General features: G+C 53.0%; 6 protein-coding genes across 6 annotated transcripts; 2 read left to right on the forward strand and 4 right to left on the reverse strand.

Moving 5' to 3' along the window:
- Positions 1–2,665: 2,665 nt before the first annotated feature.
- Positions 2,666–4,817, reverse strand: PtA15_2A838 (uncharacterized protein; the record flags this gene model as incomplete). Its single annotated transcript, XM_053166899.1, has 9 exons — positions 2,666–2,760; positions 2,847–3,093; positions 3,195–3,640; positions 3,717–3,809; positions 3,883–3,997; positions 4,071–4,172; positions 4,272–4,364; positions 4,441–4,505; positions 4,589–4,817. 9 exons carry the CDS (start codon positions 4,815–4,817, stop codon positions 2,666–2,668), a joined length of 1,485 nt encoding a protein of 494 aa, XP_053018076.1.
- A 279-nt stretch (positions 4,818–5,096) lies between these two features.
- Positions 5,097–5,883, reverse strand: PtA15_2A839 (uncharacterized protein; the record flags this gene model as incomplete). Its single annotated transcript, XM_053166900.1, has 6 exons — positions 5,097–5,216; positions 5,312–5,368; positions 5,460–5,560; positions 5,648–5,710; positions 5,787–5,805; positions 5,881–5,883. The coding sequence occupies 6 exons, from the start codon at positions 5,881–5,883 to the stop codon at positions 5,097–5,099; spliced, it is 363 nt and encodes a 120-aa protein (XP_053018077.1).
- A 1,815-nt stretch (positions 5,884–7,698) lies between these two features.
- Positions 7,699–9,001, reverse strand: PtA15_2A840 (uncharacterized protein; the record flags this gene model as incomplete). The annotated part of the gene is made up of 7 exons (XM_053166902.1): positions 7,699–7,729; positions 7,844–7,900; positions 8,042–8,103; positions 8,181–8,438; positions 8,564–8,674; positions 8,750–8,808; positions 8,890–9,001. 7 exons carry the CDS (start codon positions 8,999–9,001, stop codon positions 7,699–7,701), a joined length of 690 nt encoding a protein of 229 aa, XP_053018078.1.
- Positions 9,002–9,937: 936 nt separating this feature from the next.
- On the forward strand, positions 9,938–11,386 carry PtA15_2A841 (uncharacterized protein; the record flags this gene model as incomplete). Its single annotated transcript, XM_053166903.1, has 5 exons — positions 9,938–10,319; positions 10,405–10,446; positions 10,519–10,540; positions 10,622–10,698; positions 10,755–11,386. The coding sequence occupies 5 exons, from the start codon at positions 9,938–9,940 to the stop codon at positions 11,384–11,386; spliced, it is 1,155 nt and encodes a 384-aa protein (XP_053018079.1).
- A 222-nt stretch (positions 11,387–11,608) lies between these two features.
- Positions 11,609–15,716, forward strand: PtA15_2A842 (uncharacterized protein; the record flags this gene model as incomplete). Its single annotated transcript, XM_053166904.1, has 9 exons — positions 11,609–11,780; positions 11,851–12,209; positions 12,279–13,338; positions 13,411–14,354; positions 14,439–14,732; positions 14,808–15,081; positions 15,142–15,293; positions 15,378–15,493; positions 15,584–15,716. 9 exons carry the CDS (start codon positions 11,609–11,611, stop codon positions 15,714–15,716), a joined length of 3,504 nt encoding a protein of 1,167 aa, XP_053018080.1.
- Positions 15,717–16,417: 701 nt separating this feature from the next.
- PtA15_2A843 (uncharacterized protein) lies at positions 16,418–18,229 on the reverse strand (the record flags this gene model as incomplete). Its single annotated transcript, XM_053166905.1, has 6 exons — positions 16,418–16,849; positions 16,967–17,364; positions 17,461–17,593; positions 17,670–17,781; positions 17,873–18,003; positions 18,086–18,229. The coding sequence occupies 6 exons, from the start codon at positions 18,227–18,229 to the stop codon at positions 16,418–16,420; spliced, it is 1,350 nt and encodes a 449-aa protein (XP_053018081.1).
- Between the last annotated feature and the right edge of the window lie 333 nt (positions 18,230–18,562).

Genomic DNA, 18,562 nt, shown 5'->3' on the forward strand with positions numbered 1-18,562 from the left:
GGAGCATGAGTTGTAAAATTATATTACAACCCTAGGTAAGTAGAATTTTACAACTGATCCAATTTACAACCCATATGGGTTGTAAAAAATGGTTTGCAAAATTAACTTACCCCTTTCTTTAGGTAAGCTACCGAGCCTCGAGCGACTCGCTGGCTACCTAAAGATTTACCTAGACGGTGGTGGATGCTCCTACTTACCTGGCCAAACAAACGGGCGAGGGTCGGCTGAACCCACAGCCGGTGTCCGGGTGTCAAGGGCAAGGCCATGCAGGTAGGGACTTGCTACAAGTTAGAAGTTCAGCCCCAAACAAGCTTGTGACACACACTGGACACAGTTTCGAACCCGAAGCGGGGCTCTTCAAGCATCAAGAGGCAATGGGGCGAATGTATACACAAGTTGATGAAACTGAGGGAAGGCCCCTCCTTGGGTCATGAAGAAGACCCGAGAGGAACTGGGAGAAACCAGGCTCCCCATCGGTAGCCCGGCTACAGACCCAGAAAGTCAATTTACTTCATGAAGAGCACTACTCTTCCGTTACTCCAATGATTGAGCCCGAATAGACCTCACCCTTCCTGTTCAATGTACGACATGCTTTCGAAGCGCCAACGAATAGCCACTCTTGTTTTGTGCTGCTTTCAAGCGGCTCATTATATAGCCAAGCCTATGATATCCGAACTCAGCCAAGAAGCTACCCAAAATGGTCAGCTACATTTCTCCCCGCGTAGTAACCTAAGCTCAAGAAGCGAAAGGAACTGATTGTTTGTGATTAAATCTGTCAGAGATAGGAGCCAAGGTCCTTCCGGAATGGGTAAAATGTATCAAATTTCATGGCACCACGCTTTCTTCAACATTTCCAAGATTTTGGAAACTGATCCCAGAAACATTTGAATAAATACCAGGACGAGAAGAACTGGATAAAAAATTTGAAGATTTGCGTGGCGACGTTACAAGGATCCAGAAGATACGTCAAGACAGAGGACCTTTGCAATCGACCGATCAGAACACACAAGTAAAAGAGAAGAGAGAACGCCAATATTCCAAAAGGACTCGGATTTTTCTCCAAAGCCTTGGAGAACTGGACGCAATTCACAAGCTCATAGACCATCGTAGGCAAGATAGGTTGATCACGTTTACCAATAAGTCAGAATTGGTCAAACAAACTTCTAACGGAATGAAGGAGTTCGTGTTTTATTCATATTAATGTTACCCTCGAGTATGAATGATTGAGATTTTCAATCCATTGCAACTTCCTCCAGATCATTTCAGCTCGGACATTTTCTGGCTGCATGGAAATGGCTCGCAAAGCTAAATGCTCTGCTGCATAATCTCACGCCGATTTACGAGAAGGCCAAGCAGCCTGACTACCGCATCAAATGGTATGATTATGACGCTGCGGAAATCCTTTTCGCCCAGCAATTGGTGTTCAGAACCGTCCAATTCCTTCACGAGGACGAGTTGATCCCTCAAGAATATCTCCAGGAGTTCCTGGAATTGCGTTATACGCGATACTTAGCTGAAAGACATTCCCATGAAGTTGGAGAAATATACCCCCATCGCTTTTCAGAACAATTCGACCTTCTGCATTCTCGACCCCATTCCAGCTCGTGGCTTCTCCAAAGATGTCCCAATCGCCGAACTTCAGTCAATTAGTTTTTTCGTTGATTCAGCTACCAAATCGTGTCCCTGTTTGTTGCTCTAAAACAGTCATGGATTCACACAAATACACACCTTCAAGTTTACTAGTTTGTCCGACTTTCAATTCATACTATCTTTGCGTACTCTCCAATTTGACCCCAATAGTTATGGACTGGAAGCAGTACTTGGCGCTTGAATGGCGCGTCAAAGTGTAAAGCCCGTGTCTTGCACAGTCTTCACAAAGGTTCCACCCTACATATGTATCACATATTGATCTCCTGCCGTATACTTTAGATCCTTGCTCCCTTTCCTAGCTCAGCAGAGAACCTTGCCCCTTTCTCTCTGCCGATGCTAGGTAAGCTCTTATTCTCTTTCTTTTATTTCTTTTTCAATTTCTAGTTGTATTAGTCACTAACAGAGAGAACCTCGACGCCCCTTTTCTCTGCCGATGCTAGACCTGCTCCGACTGCAATAAAAAAAACCCCCGTTGGAACTAGAACTTTGCCCAACGGCCTCTAGCATCGTCTGTTCGTGCCCCCTTTGATGACAACCAGTGAAGGACTCGAGAGAGTCCATACACAAAGATTCATATCCAACGGGACGGAACAAACACGCTGTAATCGCTGTCCAAGAGGAGCTAGCGGTAAAGCTGTAACCCGAACCCTTCACGTTTAAGCCTCTGAAATGCCTCCTACCGGAACGTGCCATGTCGGCAGGCCCCCAGGGACGTTGCAGTTGAATTGTGGATGGTGCTACAGGGTCAACCCGCCGGGGCAGACAGTTAGCCCGACGGGCTGCCCGAGCCCGCGCGGTTTGAGTCGCTGGTCGGTCGGGTCGGGCCGACTTGAGAGATTCAAGGCGGCCCGCTGACCGACCCGCCCGATTGTCATGCCTACGTCCGATCCAGCGGGATGGCGTGAACATGGTTATGCTCGCTCGACCGGTGCTCGACCGCGGGGACGCGCGGCCACCCGGCGGATTGAAGCTGTAGTGCATATGTCAGTGGGCTTAGTTTGGCCGGTTTGTTTTTCTAGAGTTTAATTTGGTTTTTAATTTCTCTTGTAAACTCTCTAACATTCCCGTTTGAGCAAATCAAATGACGGAGGAATACCCGATCATCTAGTGCTATTTACCATGCATCGAAGAAGAAAAAGTAAGGGAAATTGGGTTAGTGGGGGGTTGAAGTAGAGAGGGTGAGAGGGAAGACGAACGGGCCAAGACCAAGCGAGAGAGTTCGAGAGCCTGGGCGACGCCAAGTGCCTCGACACGGTCCAAGTTATTGACGTCCAAGTTAGGATAAGCTTGGACAGGTTTGATGAGTTCCTGATAGTGTTCCCATCCAGGCCAAGCCGAGCGGTCGACGATCGACGGCTGTCGGTCCTTGATCAGGCGGTCCCATGCGAGCGATTTCGATGGGCAATGTAGGGATGAGGCGGTGAGGATGGTGAGCCCTTTCGACTACATACATCGATTTCAGATCCGATGGAGAGATCCGCAGAGACGTTCGTTAATCAGCTGTGCCCCCATCAACCGCGAGGAAGCGCGATCAAAAACATTACCCATTTCTGAGTGCCACGGGCAAAGTTCAAAAACAGTCTTGCAACGTTGAAGGCGAAGCTGTCTATCTGGCGGAACGAGCCGTCGACGTAATCGGATGGCTTGAAGAGATTCTGAGCACCGTCGATGGCGAAGAATACCGGCTTGACGGTCTGCCGGGCGAGTTCCTCGAAGACGATCTCGAGCACGTTGGGGGCCAGATGAATCTGCTGGATCCCGAGCTGGGCAAATTTGCTCAACGCCGTCCCACTCGCAATCTCTTCCTCGTAGTCGACCGTCCGTTCATCCTTTGTCCCAAATAGCTTGCGCGCCTTCGTCAGCGTCAAGCCTTCTAGATCGTTCACTGCGACCAGCTTTCGAAGGATCTCCGCTGATAAGCTGTTCTGGTGATAGGTCTCCGTTCGGGGACAGTACTCATAGCTGTATTGTCCATCAACCACACATTTAGCTGCACGAAAAAAGCGGCTCGTGATTGTCAGCTCCATTCTTGATCGGATGTGAGCGAGGGTTTGAGGGAAGAGTACCGTCAGGAATGTAAAGGACGATCCAGCGGTTCTGGACCGCATAACTGAGTGCATGGAGTAATGATACGGATTTCCCGGTGCCAGCTTGACCATCTGCGAAAGCAAAAAATGAAAAGAAGATTCAATCAGCGAGGGCAGAGTTGGATGAGGGAAAAAGTAGACTGACTGAGAGTATGAACGTTCGGCTTATCGGTTTCCGATTTCCTCGCTTGGACTAAACGCGAGATCAGTTCGACTGAAGCTTTCCGGAGCGTCGTCACCGGCACGGACATCGGTTTCCACTACACGAACAACCGATTCTGTTCGCGCTTTCCTTTTGATCACCGCTTATAGATTTGGGGAAGAAGTGCTTACGTCCTTGGCGATGGATGAGGGGATCGAAAAGCAATCGATCGCCTTGACCATTCGGGCTGAGAACTTGTAGGATTTGCCCACGTTTTCCATCGTCATTTTTGACTGAACCAAGAAGATCATGCGACCAAAAAAAAAAAAAAAAAAAAAAAACCAGATCAGGTTTGCTGTGGCCCGATTGGAGGAGGGGGAGGGAGGACGGACGGGTTCTAGGTCGGGGACTGAGGCGAGGTTGATTGGAGGTTGTGTGATATAATCCAGGTTTACTAATTGGCCGGGATCGGGGCCTGGACGAGGCTGAAAAGAAGAAAAACAAGACGGCTTCAGATTCGAAATAATGGCAAAAAAGAGGAAGGATAGGATGTAGACTGACGGTAGAGTCGCCATCCTTCTTGTTGATCTTGAGCTTGATTGGTGTCCGAGAGCCTCCGGCTGAAGCTGATTGAGGAGGAAGAGACAGTAGGTTTGGGTAAGCAGTCGATCTACTATACAGAGATGTTCCTGGTGGGGAGATCTTTCACCCGAAGATTTGAATCGGAGGGACGGCGTGAAGGGCGTGTAGGGAGACGCAGTGAGCGGGTGGGTCGGCGTGCTCGGCCGGCGGTGTTGGATGAGGTGGAAGATGAGTGGGCGTGCCTTGGAGGAGGACATCTTTGCTGGTGGTTCTCGGTCGGGTTGGTTCCGGCAGGAGCACCGGGGCGGGAGGGAGAGACGGGCTGAAACACAAGCACCCTCATCCACCCTCTGCATACTCTCGACTGGATATTGGCCCTCAAAGACTTCCCAGCAAGCCTTGGTGATCACCGCTACATCCCATCAGCACACACTTCCCCGGAGCACACACACACACACACACAATAGAGTCCACGGAATGTTCTTACTTTGAACAAGGCAAAAAAAAAAAAACTGCTGGCTCCCCCAAGGAGAAAGATAAGAATGCAGTACTCATTTGTACAATACAAGTACGATATCTAAACGAAAACAATAAAAGAAGAGTAAAAAGAGTGGAGAGGGAGTAAGGTGCTTCAATTAGTGGATTCCTAGTTTGTAATTTCGGTGTAATTCGGGCTGGACATCGGTCACTTTGGATAACAAATCAGAGACCACTTGGGCCTTGTTTTTGTTGAATTCAGACTTGATCACCTCGATCTAAGGAGGAAAAAGGGAAACGATGTGAGCTCGAATGTGATTAGTGCGTGTGCTGTTGTCTGGAAGATTCTCTCTGTTGATCACGAAAAACGTACTTTCTGTTTGGTTTCTTCTTCCAGGACTTTTTGTTGAGAGTCAGTGTTACCGGAGTGCTGTTGTAACGTTTTAATGCATGGAGATTGGTCGAGATGATGTCAGAGATCAGAGTAGGGTGTAAGTAGGGTGTTAGAGGAGAGGACGAACCTGCTGCTGAAACTCATTGAACTCTTGTTCACGTTTGGCTTTGAGGGCTTCGATCTCCTTGGCGGCCTCTCCTCTAGCGTCTTTCAACTTCTGCGACCGATCTGCAAGAACCCACAAAGACACCCGTATAAGCCGGTCAGCGGGGACTCTGGATTCGAGACTGCTGAGGAAGAGAACACAAGACTTGCATTCTCGCGCTTTCTCCACAATCCGCGCGGCTTCTTTCTCGGCGTCCAACAGGGCCTGGATACCTGAAAGACATATCGAATCGTTCGATCAGTGCGGATGGCCTCTGGAGTCGACTGAGAGTGATGGAGAGATGGATACCTTGTGATTGTTGGGCAGACTACCAGAAAGAGTTCGAATGTAAGTACCTGGTGTGCGAGTACGCTCTGGCAAGGACAGGGGGATTGCGACTGACCATGATATGCGTGTTCGTGTCTTGCTGTTCTGCGTGGTCTGGGTGATACTATGGTTGTTGATGGTGTGGGGGTGGCGAGCTGTGGAATGGGATCAAACAGCTTATGTAAGCACAGGTGGGCTGAAGATATTGCCACTTTCTGGTACAGACGTAATGACAACGTGGCCGAGCGGTTAAGGCGATTGACTAGAATCATTCTAAGACCTGTGTCTACTATCAATTGGAGTTTCTCCGCGTAGGTTCAAATCCTGCCGTTGTCGCAATCTTTTGGCACCTTTTGCGAGCTGCAGATGATCACACATTTTAACTTCTGGTAACCCGCTGGTAGAGTAGCTTTAATTCCCGAGTCAGCTTGTTTGTTTTTTGGCTTATGGTGGGGTTTTTTATGCCGATTGACCCTGGTCAAAGATCCTCTTTGGCATTGTCTGCACCAACAAGTCAGCCCCTCCATGGCTTGAGTCTGAGATGACACTTCAAGCCGAGCTATCTGACCATCATATTTTCTGGTCCTTTTGAGAAATCTCCCGTCTATTATATTCTGAACCACAAAAAACTTGTAATGTATCCAAGGCAATACCAATACAAGAAATAATGGCAAGAATATATAAAAAAAAAACGGACTTACTTCGCGCACTGTGCAGTGCGCGAAGTTTGCAAACACTTCGCGCACTGCGCGTGAAGGGCGCAACTTTTTCAAATTATTTTTTGACCAATCAATAGACAAGCTTATTATTGTCCTCTGTGAATTTATTTGGAGTTTTTTGAAGCTTCCTTGTATGCTTAAAAATCCCACCAATAAAAAAAACAAGTACAGCCATTTGGGGACCTGGAATTCATATTCCCACAGGCCAAAAAATCCAATTAATTTATTGAATCATATTAAACATGTATTTAAAAGTTTTAGAACTTTTTGGCCACTTTGTACAAGGACAAGGCTTTCAAAAACCAGTAACTGTTTCTCAAGATATGCCAAAATGCGCCAGTAAGTGGTGAACTTTCCTAATTTTTGAAAGCCTTATTCTTGCACAAAGTGGCCAAAAAATTCTAAAAAGTTTGAATTCATATGTATCATTATTCACTAAATTATTTGGATTTTTTGACTGGTGGGAATATGAATTCCAGGTCCCCAAATGGCTGTACTTGTTTTTTTTATTGGTGGGATTTTTAAGCATACAAGGAAGCTTCAAAAAACTTCAAATAAATTCACAGAGGACAATAATAAGCTTTTCTATTGATTGGTCAAAAAATAATTTGAAAAAGTTGCGCCCTTCACGCGCAGTGCGCGAAGTGTTTGCAAACTTCGCGCACTGCACAGTGCGCGAAGAGCTTTTCGCAGTGCGCGAAGTAAGTCCGAAAAAAAAAGGCACAGCACATGCAAAGTCTTGAGTTCAACCATTGCCTCTGATATTGCCTACAAAGAGCAAACCCACAAGTAATTGCTAAGCTACTCAAAGGGAGAGAGACAGAGGAAGCATGCTGATTTCCATATCATAGATGGATAGGGGAAAAAATGCAAGTTGCCAGCAGATAGAGGAAGACAGCGATGAAAAACAAAACTGGGATGTGAAAAAATACAACAGGATCCAAAGGACTTAATTATGAAGAAAAACAGCATCGACGTTTGCAAGTGATGCTTTTCCCTTTTATTCTTCTCACCTAGGCTGTTGTTCTGTGTGAAGGGTTTGATGCATAAAGTGTACCGTCTAATAATGATAACATCTAGATATTGTCAAGATCAGTCAACACCGGCAATTAGAGAAAAAAGGAGAGGAACACTAGATCGCTAAGAGTACAGACGAGATGCGCTTGTTTGTTCTTTTATTTGAATTTGGAATACAAGATAAATAAGCTGTCAAAGAGGATCGTCATTGTCAAAAGGGGGAAATAAAGAGAGGATGCTGGTAAGTAAAACAAAGACGACTTGACGATGGACACAAAGAGAAGAGTGGAAGAAATGGCATACATTAGTAAAATCAGGACTGCAATTATCACCCCTGAAATCACACGTTGCTGGTACATCCTGTTGATTTGAGCAAAAGGTCAAAAAGGAGTTAGTGAAACCAATTGAGTCTTGTATATTAAGTCGGAACCGAAAGAGCGAGGTTGGCTTCTTCTGTGTTGATTTGGATCCTTCGAAAGGGAGGTGTGTGGAGATACTGACCTTCGGATCATCTTGTTGAGTGTGTTACTGGCCTTATCGAGATGTCCATCTGCTTCTCTCAACTAAACCCAGCGAACAGAACATCAATAAAAGGAGCCAGTCTGGATCCCAAAGGGAGAGCAGGGAAGGGCCACTAAACGGTATCTCGGGTGTTCTCGATCTGTTCCCGCTGTCCTCTCAGGTCGCGCAGGATGCTGGAGCCCAGCTGCTCAGATTCGAGGGCGATGCGATGGCTGGAATCGAGCCGATCGGAGCTGGACTCGAGCAGCTGGTTGGCCTTTAAGAGCCGCTCGCGTTGGGCCTGCTGGGCTTTGGTCGACGCCGAGAGATCCGAGTCTTGCTGGTATGGCGAATCTGAATGCAGCTCTGAACTTGTCGCTTGCGAATGCGCTTGTGTCTTCGCACAGCAGGAGAGAACGGACAGCCAATAACAGGAGGAAAGGACGACTGGGTTCAGCTGTCTATTTCGCACATGCCGGCCTAGGAGGCGGATGTTTAGATGGGGTTGAAGGCAGGCTTAACGATTTGTGTTTTGAAGGCGGCCAGTTCAGACTTGAAGGACTTCAGTTTCTGGCTGATGGTAGGCTTGAGCGCCCTGTCAAGAGACTGGAGTTCGACATCCATCTGAGAGAGCTGTGAAGAGGAAGATTATCCGGCAGGCGAAGGTGAGTGCTGCTCGATTATGCGATTCCGACCGACAAGGCTCACGATTTCCTCGGCCTCTTCGTAGTCTCGTTCCACCCTTCTCAGCACCGCCTTCCTTTGTTCTACATCATCACACAGAAAAGAGAGGTCAGCATCTTGGTCGCTGATAGATTGAAATGATTGGATGGAAGAAGGTGACTGACCCCCAACCGAGTTCTTGGCATCCACATTCAGCGCATTGCGGATGCTGATGACGAGATCGTTGAACTCTTGTTCGTACGAGTTGAACAACTCCAAGCCAGGCATCGAGTCCATCTTGGGCAATCGAGAATATCTGTTTTTGTGTGGTGATTGTCCTTCGCAAGTGTTGTGGTCCGACTGCTGATATTATCCGAGGTAAGTTGTAGCTGTGGTTGCTTGAATCTTGGCTCTGACGTTCGACCGAAGGCACCCCCGCTGCCCATCCGGGGGAAAGGGGTCCAGGATCCGGGGACTCGGGCTGTGCAGCGTGGCAGGCCTCCCGGGTACCCCGAGCCCCCCCCCCCCCCCGAAGAGCCATCGCAAGTTTGCAAGATCCTGGAGTCCTCGGGTGTCCCAAGAATCATGAATCACCGCTTGCGGGACGGCTTCATGAAGTACGAGCCGAGACAGCTAGAGAGTCGAGCCCCTCCCCGCCCGATCGACATGCAAACATCTGGAGCTCTGGTCTGCAAGATTTAAAGGAGCTTATAATAGCGTGCGGTGGTGGTACATACCTGGCCGGTCGACCGATGCAGCTTGCAAGGCGAAGATTCTCTTTGGCACCCGCGGCCCCTTTAAGGCGCTGGAACCAGTCAGCCAGCGCTCCTGCAAGACTTGAAAGAGGGTGGTGGAGCAGGAGTATGTAGTAATACAGATTATATTCGGGCCGAACGGTTGTGGACTGACTGTCTCTCCAGCTGCGAGATTTGGTTTCTCTCGGGCCTGCAGCTGCTGTCTGTGAGCATCTTTAGTGTGCTTTTGAGAAATCTCCCGCCTGTCCCGTCATCGTAGCCTGACTCCGGTCACAGTCGGACCCCCACCGCAACACAGAGTACATTCCGCTGAACCCTCGACCCCGCACTCTGGCCCATCGAATACATAATATCCGGTCCAGTTTTCAGCTTCGCCAGAAGAAAGATACCGACGCCAGCCCTGGGCCGCCCATCCAGACTGCCGGCCCATATACATAAGCATCGAACGAAAGCCGGCGTGACTCAACGGGATTGCGGAATGGCCTCCGTCTCTGCAGCCTGCCAGAAGAGCCCTGGGGCCGCCCCAAGCTCGCCCAAACACGCGCTCAGCACCGACACCCCTCCAGCCGACAGCGGGCCGGCGAGGATGACGGCGGATAGTTCGGCAGCGAAGGGGCCGCTGTTGTACGAGGTGGACGACCCGATCTACGGGAAGGTGCTCGTCGACAGTCCGTGTGCGGTCGAGATCATCCACCTGGCCGAGTTCCAGCGACTGAAAGACGTCCTCCAGCACGGGATCACCGCCCTGATCGGCTTGCTCCCCTCGCCCCCCGTCAACCGGTTCGACCACAGCGTCGGCGCCATGGTCTTGGTCAAGCATGTCGGCGGCTCCGAGGAGGCCCAGTTGGCTGCTCTCTTGCGTCAGTCCATCTTAGCAACTACACATGCATTCATCACCTCATCCTTCGCTTCCCTACACACACACACACAAAACTTGTTTCACAGACGACGTCAGCCATACAGCACTCAGTCATGTGACGGATTCAGGTGAGTTTTACTCAAGACTGAGCTTCAAGCTGTGATTCCTGACTCCTTTCTCTCAACTTGGTCATAATCCAGTGTTCGGATATGTCGTTCATGAGTAGGTGGTGCTGCTCCAGTCCACTTTAAGCAAAATCAAGCTCGCAAGACTGGGATCTGATGGATTCTCACTGCGTGACAGGGTTGAAAAAGACGTTTTCCTGGACAAGACCCAAATCCCGAACGTCTTGAGGAAGCACGGGTTCGATCCAAAGAGAGGTGTGCATGCATGAAATTTTTGTAACTGGGAATATGTTCTGATCAGGCGGAAGCAGTCTTCAAGGAGGAGCTATTCCCGTTGCTGGAGCTGCCGAGCCCGGCGATCTGTGCGGACCGACTAGACTATGCGCTGCGGGATTCGGTGTCGTTTGGGTATCTAGACTTGAAGGATGCGCAGGAGATCTACCGGTCGACGATCGCGGTGGAGGGGAGGATGGTGGTGAGGGGGGTGGGGGCGGCGAGGCTGCTCGCCGAGGCGTATCTGACGAGCGACCAGAGGGTGTGGGCGGATGGGGCGCAGTCGTACCTGTACCAGCGGGCGGCGGAGGCGATCAAGCTCTCGCTGGGGGAAGGGACGATCAGCAAGGAGGCCCTGTGGACGCACGGCGACCGGGCCTTCTGGCAGCTGCTGGTCGACCGGGCGAGCGGGCCGGTGCGGCGGATCGTCGAGCAGGTCAACCCGCGCTGCGTGCTGGTCGAGACCGCTGGTCCGGCGCCGGAGGAGGAGGAGGGGGAGGAGGCCCGCTGCACGCTTGCCATCCGGGTGCGCACGATCGACCCCCCCGTGGCCACGCCCGCCGGCGTCCGGCCGCTCAGCACGCTCGACCCGGACTTCGGCCGCCGCCGGGCCGACTACATCCGCTCCCGCCAAGCGCCGATCTCGTTCATCGTCAAGTACTCGCCCTAGCCTTCTTGTTTTTTGTTGTTGTTGTTGTTTTTCTGCGCCCGTCGTTGTGTCTCGCCTGCTTGTATTTATACATAGATACATACCCGCCCACTGGAGTCATATGTAGGAAATGGGATACTACATACATTGTGTGCTGGTTGCTTACATAAGATGCCCCTCCCCCATCTGCTACTCTGGTAGGATGGCTCAGCACTCCTCCAGCACTCCACCCAGCCCACTCCGATGGCCGCCCACCCCCCCGCCGAGCAGCTGTCCTTCGCCAGCGCCACCCAGGCATCCCTCGAGCGCTGGAAACTCGACCTCGCCAGCCTGCTCAGCCACGCCGCCAAGCGCTTCGCAGACATCGCCTGGGCCATCCACCCCGGCGCAGAAGAACTCATCTGCGCACACAAAGGTACGCCCAAGCACACACATCCAGCCATCCACCCCCGCAGGGCCGTAACTGACCGAGCCTGGCCGGACAGCCATCATCTACGCCCGCGCCAGCGGCCAGTTCCAGCTCAAGTATCTCGCCGCAACCGCCCCCTCGCCCCACTCCCGTCTGCCCGGCCTGCCCTCATCCTCCTCCGTCTTCCTCAACGCCTCCCTCCGCTCACCAACCCCGCAGTCCATCCGGCCCCCCTCGCCCAGCCTCGCCAGCCTCGCCTCGATCGCCGGCTCCACCAGGCAGCTCGCCCTCCTCAACGGCACCGACCCCTCCCTCTTCCAGTCCATCTTGGAGGCCCTCTACACCGCTAACGGGCTCTCCGAGGTCTTCGCCTTCCTCTTCGACGACCATGCCGCCGCCGACAGCCCCGAGGCACGCACCGACAAACTCAGAAAAGTATCATCATCCATCCAAATATATCTTCCTTCTCTCCATATCCGCCTGCTGACCCTTCGATCTTCACAGGATTTGCTCTACATGTGGCGCTCGAAACTCTATGCCGACTGCCAGATCATCCTCATCAACCAGCAAGACCTCGACAATCCAACCGAAAACAGCACCTACGAGCAAGAGGCCGTCTTCAGTGCCCACCGCTCCATCCTCTGCAGCCGCTCGCCCTACTTCGCATCCCTGCTCCTCGACCCCTATGCCGACTCAAACAACCGTCTCTTCACCCTCGCCTCCCCCCCCTTCACCCCCGCCTCCCTCCACTTCTCCCTAGGCTATCTCTACTGCGGCACCCTAGACTTCTCCAACCGGAACTTCGACCTCTCAACCGCCATGCAGATCTGGCGCAGCGCCCAGTACCTCGGCCTCGACCTCCTCCGCGAAGAGGTCGAAGCCAAGATCTCAGACATGTGTCACAACTTCAGAGACACCTGCAAGTCGTGCATCAGCCGGATCGGCCGCGTCTATGCATTCGCACTGGCGCTCGACGTCGCCAGCAAGCGCCTCGAGAAGGCTGCCGAGCCCTTCGTCGTCCTCCAGTTTGGCGCCCTCTGGAACAAGGCCATCGGAGAGCTCCACTACGAGGCTCAGACCCACCTCGTCGATCTCGTCTGCTTCAGCATCGACCCCAACACCGTCATCGGCGCCATCCAAGGCTCGAAACGTCTCAAGGACCGGCTGGCCAACGAGCGCTCCGATTGGGCCGATCATCTGCTGGCCATGCTCGAACCCGTCGACGAACAGATCGGCGTCGTCTTGCAGCAGAAGTTCCCGGCCGTCGTGACCTCCAAAGGCTTCCTCGACCTGCTCGTCGGCGTCGGCTTCTCCAACGACGTCCTCGAGAAGGCGCTCGTCCTCATGGTCCAAAAGCTTACCGACGAAAACGCTGCCGAAACCTACCAGGTCCTGGTGGGCCAGGTCCTGCTGAGAGAAGACGGCTTGCCGATGGACGCACGGGTCATCGTAGAAGATGCCAAAGCCAGCGTGCTCAAATATATCAAGTCCCACTGGACCACCGTACGCGCTCTCAATGGATTCGACCCCTTGGAGAATTGGGCGCTGAAAGAGATTTCAGATGGTCTGCATACCTCCTCCTCACCGTACCACACATACATCCTCTGATTATTTGTTTCGTCCATCTGCCTCCCAGAAATCGAGATTCCTCTGGACGACCTTCTCCTCTCAACACCCGCGCCGAGACCTCGGACCAAAACGGGGTTGCAAGCGGCCACCTCTGTCTCCAAGCCCAACGTCCGCGAAGAGGTGACGAGTGTCAGCGCGGCCTCACTGCGCGCATCGGTGCTTAGTCGAAACGCTTCGCGGAACCAGCCTCTGCGTGCTCAACAACAGTCTCCAGTTTCTAGCCCCAAGGAACGTCTCATCACAAAAATCGTCACCAACGTCAATGCAAACGGGCCTCGCACCCCCCGATCATCCGAAAACTCTGCACTTCATTCAATCACCTCGCCCCGCCTCAAAACTCAAACAACCCACCTCTCAAGACCAACCCCTCCCACCACGACCTCTAACGCTCTGCGACCCGCTGAAAATAGAGTATCCCCGCCAGCTACAGTCCCACTCAAGCAGAGAAGACCATCCGCAAAGACAGCGTCCAGCTCGACTACTTCGATCAAAAGCCTCACATCACCCAAATCCGATGGAGCCCAGTCCCCCAAAACGGATGCCGACCAGAAATCCCCCAAGGCTAGCACCAGCAAGCCGACTGACTCAACCCTGCCTAGCTCTCATACATCCGTCACTCCCAGACGCACTCGTATCTCACGCCCACCTAGTCCCGCCCCGAGTGCGAGTTCTGCAGTCTCGAGAGTCACGAGATCCCGAACCGGGTCCAACGCTCCCAAGGCCCGGCGCCCCACCGATCCCAAAAAGCCCTCCGCAGATCTGATGGGCAGCAAGCCACCGAGGGCGCGGACGACGACGGCAGGCTCGATAGCTTCCACGCGCTCGGTCGCTGCTGGCTCGGCATCGTCGATGGTCCAGCGCAAGAGCGTTGCGAACCAGAAGCCGCCGGTTGTGCGCAAGATCCCGTCGAGCATCTCGATGCGCTCCGACACGTCGACTGCCACCATCGGCGCCAGCCGGTCCCGGCTGACCAGCAGTTACCAGAGATCGGCAGCAGCAGCAACAGCAGCCGGCAGCACGGCCGGGATCACCAAGCCGACCACGCCCACCGTCAAGAAGACCCCCCACACCCCGGCCACCCTCGCCTTCCCCTCCAAGCCCGACCGGCTTCGGACGACCAGCGCCACCGCACGCACCGGCGCAGCCGCCGCGGTGCCCACGACGACGCCCCATGCAGGCTCCAAACGGCCGAGCTCGGTGACCTCTGTGCGGACGACGGTGTCGGCTAAGGCGGCCGGCCCAGCCTCGGGCCTGGTGTCTCCCACCAGATCTACTACCCCAGGCACGTCGACCAAGAGCTCGCTGAAGCTGAAAGCGCGCCTCCCGGACGTCCCGCCCCTGCCCACGCCAGCAGACCGCTCCGCCAGCACCACCACCACCACGCCGCAACAAAGGGGGACCAAGAGCTCGGGGATCCTGTCGCCCCGCGCGGGCCCAAGGACGAAGAAGCTCCCGAGCCTGACCACCCGCAGTTGCGAGCCCACGGAGACGCTGGCCGACTTGACCGTCTCCTCCGAGCTCAGCGATGCGCCCTCGCACCAGTCCAAAGGCTCCTCGCTCTCCAACTCCACCATCAGGATCCCCGCCAGTCAGGTCCCCCCTCCGGCCGACAGTCCGGCTGGACAGCAGCAGCCCCCGAGCACGATCATCGTGACGCCGTCGTCGACGATGTCGATCAGTCAGATGGCCGGCCGACCGACACCGCCGCCGCCGCCGCCGCCGCCGACGACGACGACAGGCATGATGATGGGAGGAGGAGGCCCGAGTGGAGGAAGCGAGGTGCCGACGAAGCCGCCGGGCACGGTGCTCCTGATAGGCATCCCATGTGTGGTCGCGACGACGACGACGGGGGCGGACGGGCTGCCCCAAGCGGTGAAGTTCCGGGCGGTGGTGAAGTATCTGGGGGAGACGTATTTCGGGCCGGGCCAGTGGGTGGGCGTGGAGGTGGCGGAGAAGGAGGAGATGGCGTCGAAGGCCTGGAACGACGGCACGGTCGCCGGCGTCCGCTACTTCGAGCTCGGCCAGGAGTCCAAGGAGTCCAAGCTGCGTCTGTTCCGCAACCTTTCGGCGACCCCTTCCGGCTCCGGCCCGTTGCCCAACGACCGCTCCCACTCCTCCTCCTCCTCCTACCTCAACTCCTCCGCTAACGGACCCAACCCGCTCAACGAGGACGTCGGCAGCCTCAACTCCCTCCGCCCCTCCTTCGTCTCCAAGTCCTCCTCCAGCCGCTCCCATTTCTCCGCCGCCTGCGACGACGAACGGCCCACCAGAGGCTTGTTCGTCCGCCCCCAAGAAGTCATCTTCGTCTTTTAAGATCCCCCCTCCTCCTCCTGTGCAAGTAGTATCTTATTTAATCATCCTCATCTGAATCCACATGATTGTCATTCTCGTTCGTTGGATAAATATATATATATATATATAATTATGTTATACCCTTTCTTCACTCATCCATTCAGTGCTTTCCGCCGGCTCTCTGGTGGCGTATATGAACGATTGATTACCATCTCTTTTGCCCCGACTGACCGATGACGAATCCATGCCTTGCCACGTCCTCCACATGCGATAAATATGACAGATGTATTTATATGGTGCACGAGCCACGAGCCTTACGAAGATACACGAACCAACCTCTGCTTCCTTCTTTCTCCTCTGATCGCTTTCCACTTGTTGTTGGCTTTCACTTATTTATTTTTCACAACACATTATTGATGCATTGTACACCAATCAAAAGTCTATCTATTGATTCACGATCATCAGGTTGCTCTCTTGGAAGCCAAATCCAGCAGCATGTTAGTTTTGGGGCCTTGCTTGATCACTCAGTATTGTGCTCCATTAAATCTATCAATGCTGGCAACGAGGCAGCATAGCTGGATGCTGGTTGCAAGTATTAATCCAAGTTTTTTTTTTTAAAAAAAAAAACATAGATATCCATTGCAGATGCTCGAAACTATGACTGAACAGCTGCACGCTTTTGAAGGATTAGATCACACAAGACAGGAGGGGAAAAAAGGGGGCTAGATCATCTCGACATCTTCCAATGGGATTTCCTCGCCTCTAGCGACGCTATTGACGATTTCCCGGCGGATTTCCTGGGTGATGAGGGGGTGAGATTTGATTTTGAGGAGGTCGAGGAGGGCGTCCTTCTGTTCGCGGGTCAAGTCGGCCTTGTAGCGCTGGACGAAGACCAAGAAGCTCTGGTGCCAGAGCACGGGCATCTGTCTGGCCTCGCGCTTGAAGCCGAGGAAGTGGAAGACGAGCCCGTCGATCACTTTGTAGGGCAGCGCGTACTTCTTGTCCAGAAGCACCCGGATAAACACCGACGTCGGCCCCGTGTACTCCATCCCCGAGAGCTTCAATAGCGCTGCGCCCGAATGCAAGACTGGGATAGACACCTTCGTCAGGATCGATCCGACAATCACCGCCTCTTTCAGCGTGCACGTTCCGCTCTGTTGGTCAAGGTAACAGAAAATCTCCATGTCAGCTTTCCATGTCTTTCATCGTCAATGCCACAAGAGCCCAAGAAGCCAAATCATAACAAAAAAAAAACCCCCCGGAGAACTCACTTCACACAGGGGGAAAAGAATGCCTTTGAAGAAAGCAGCCGGTTTGTAGATCGATTTCTTGAGCGCCATGTACATTTGGACGCTCAGTTTCTTGTTCTCGTCGATCTCTTCACGGACTTTCTCGTACAAGATGTGCTTGTAGAACTTCTGGCATTGGCGGGGTTCGAGGTTGGAGGCGAAGATCCTGGTGGCGGCCAGGGTGGCATGCGGGGTCCAAGCGTGAGGCGCGGTGATTTCCAAGATTTGGAACCAATTGCGGAGCGAGGGCAGGATCTTGAACGCTTTCGGCAACGGGCCCGACTTGTATCTGGACAGCAGTTGCCCCACTTTCGTGTAGACTTCGGTGATCTTCGGGTTCAATCCTCCGGGATGGCCTGCGGGAGGAGAGACTTGCCGGGCTGGAATCACCGTAGGCAGGGACGGATAGATGGGGTTCGGATGGAGATGTCAACGTCTGGCATCGAGTGGGGCCTTGCAGATATCGATCGGTTTACCTTTCCCTTTGGCGGCCAACAGCTGCTGCTTGTCTTCCTGTTCCTCCAACTTCTGCAGGATCAGATCGGCCAGGTTGCGGGATGGGGCGGACTGGAAGGAATCCAAGATGGCTTGATCTCCCTCGTCGACTTCCTACTCCGGGCCACTCAAGATTAGCACATGTTGGCTCTTGTTCAGGGCCACACAGAAGGCGAAACGAGCTGCTGACAAGTTCTTCGTCATATCCATCGGAGTCATCGCCGTCTTGTTCTTCATTTAAGCCTTCGAATTCCTCGTCGGAATCGGAATCTGCAGCGATCTGTCGAGGACGGGACAGAAAACTTCGTACAGTTGGACATCCAAACCGTCATTAACTTATCGACCCTCCACCTGTTTTTTTTTTCGGAAAAAGGAACGCTGGTCGAAGCTTACGCAGACTCGTGTTCTTCTTCGTCATCTTCGGACAGAAACCCGTCGTCCTTCTGCTCAGATGCGAGCATTTCTTGCTGCTGTTCTTTGGCAATCGACAGGATTTTCTTCGACGTTTTGTCATCTAGTGCTAGCTAAGGGGTATGCAGGTAAAGCCCGGTCAGATGGTTGAGCAAACAGGGGATGCGAGATGTGAAAGGGAGGAGAAAGGCTGACGTTTCGCTCTTCCTCAGGCTTGTCTCTCTTCTGTCGCCGGCCAGGAGCTGATAGTTTTCCGGCACCCAGTTGGTCGTCTCGGAGCTGGACCAGCAACGGATCGTGGCGCTGGTTCTTCTTGGAGGTGGATTTAAGCTTGCCCATTCTGGTCTCTGTTCGAGCGGCTCGGCCTCTGTGTATGCAAATACCTTCGCGCTTGAGTAATCGATGGGCTCGGGCTTGCTGGAGGCGAGGACGGTTTTGGGGTGAAATTTGTGGTAGGAAGAGGTGGTTCGATTGGGGGCAGAAAACTCCCAAGGCCGTGCATATTGAATACGCCGTATTCAATTTGACTGCAGTTTCAAGCCGCAGTGATGGAATCGAGCAATTTCACAACTTTCTCAACCCTTCAAACCTGAACGACCACACGAGAAATGGAGTTGGTGCCATTAAAAAGAATTGATACATTGATACATTGTCCTTATAAGTTGTGGAGGC

Source organism: Puccinia triticina, chromosome 2A (genome assembly GCF_026914185.1).
Source record: "Puccinia triticina chromosome 2A, complete sequence".
Taxonomy (NCBI): domain Eukaryota; kingdom Fungi; phylum Basidiomycota; class Pucciniomycetes; order Pucciniales; family Pucciniaceae; genus Puccinia; species Puccinia triticina.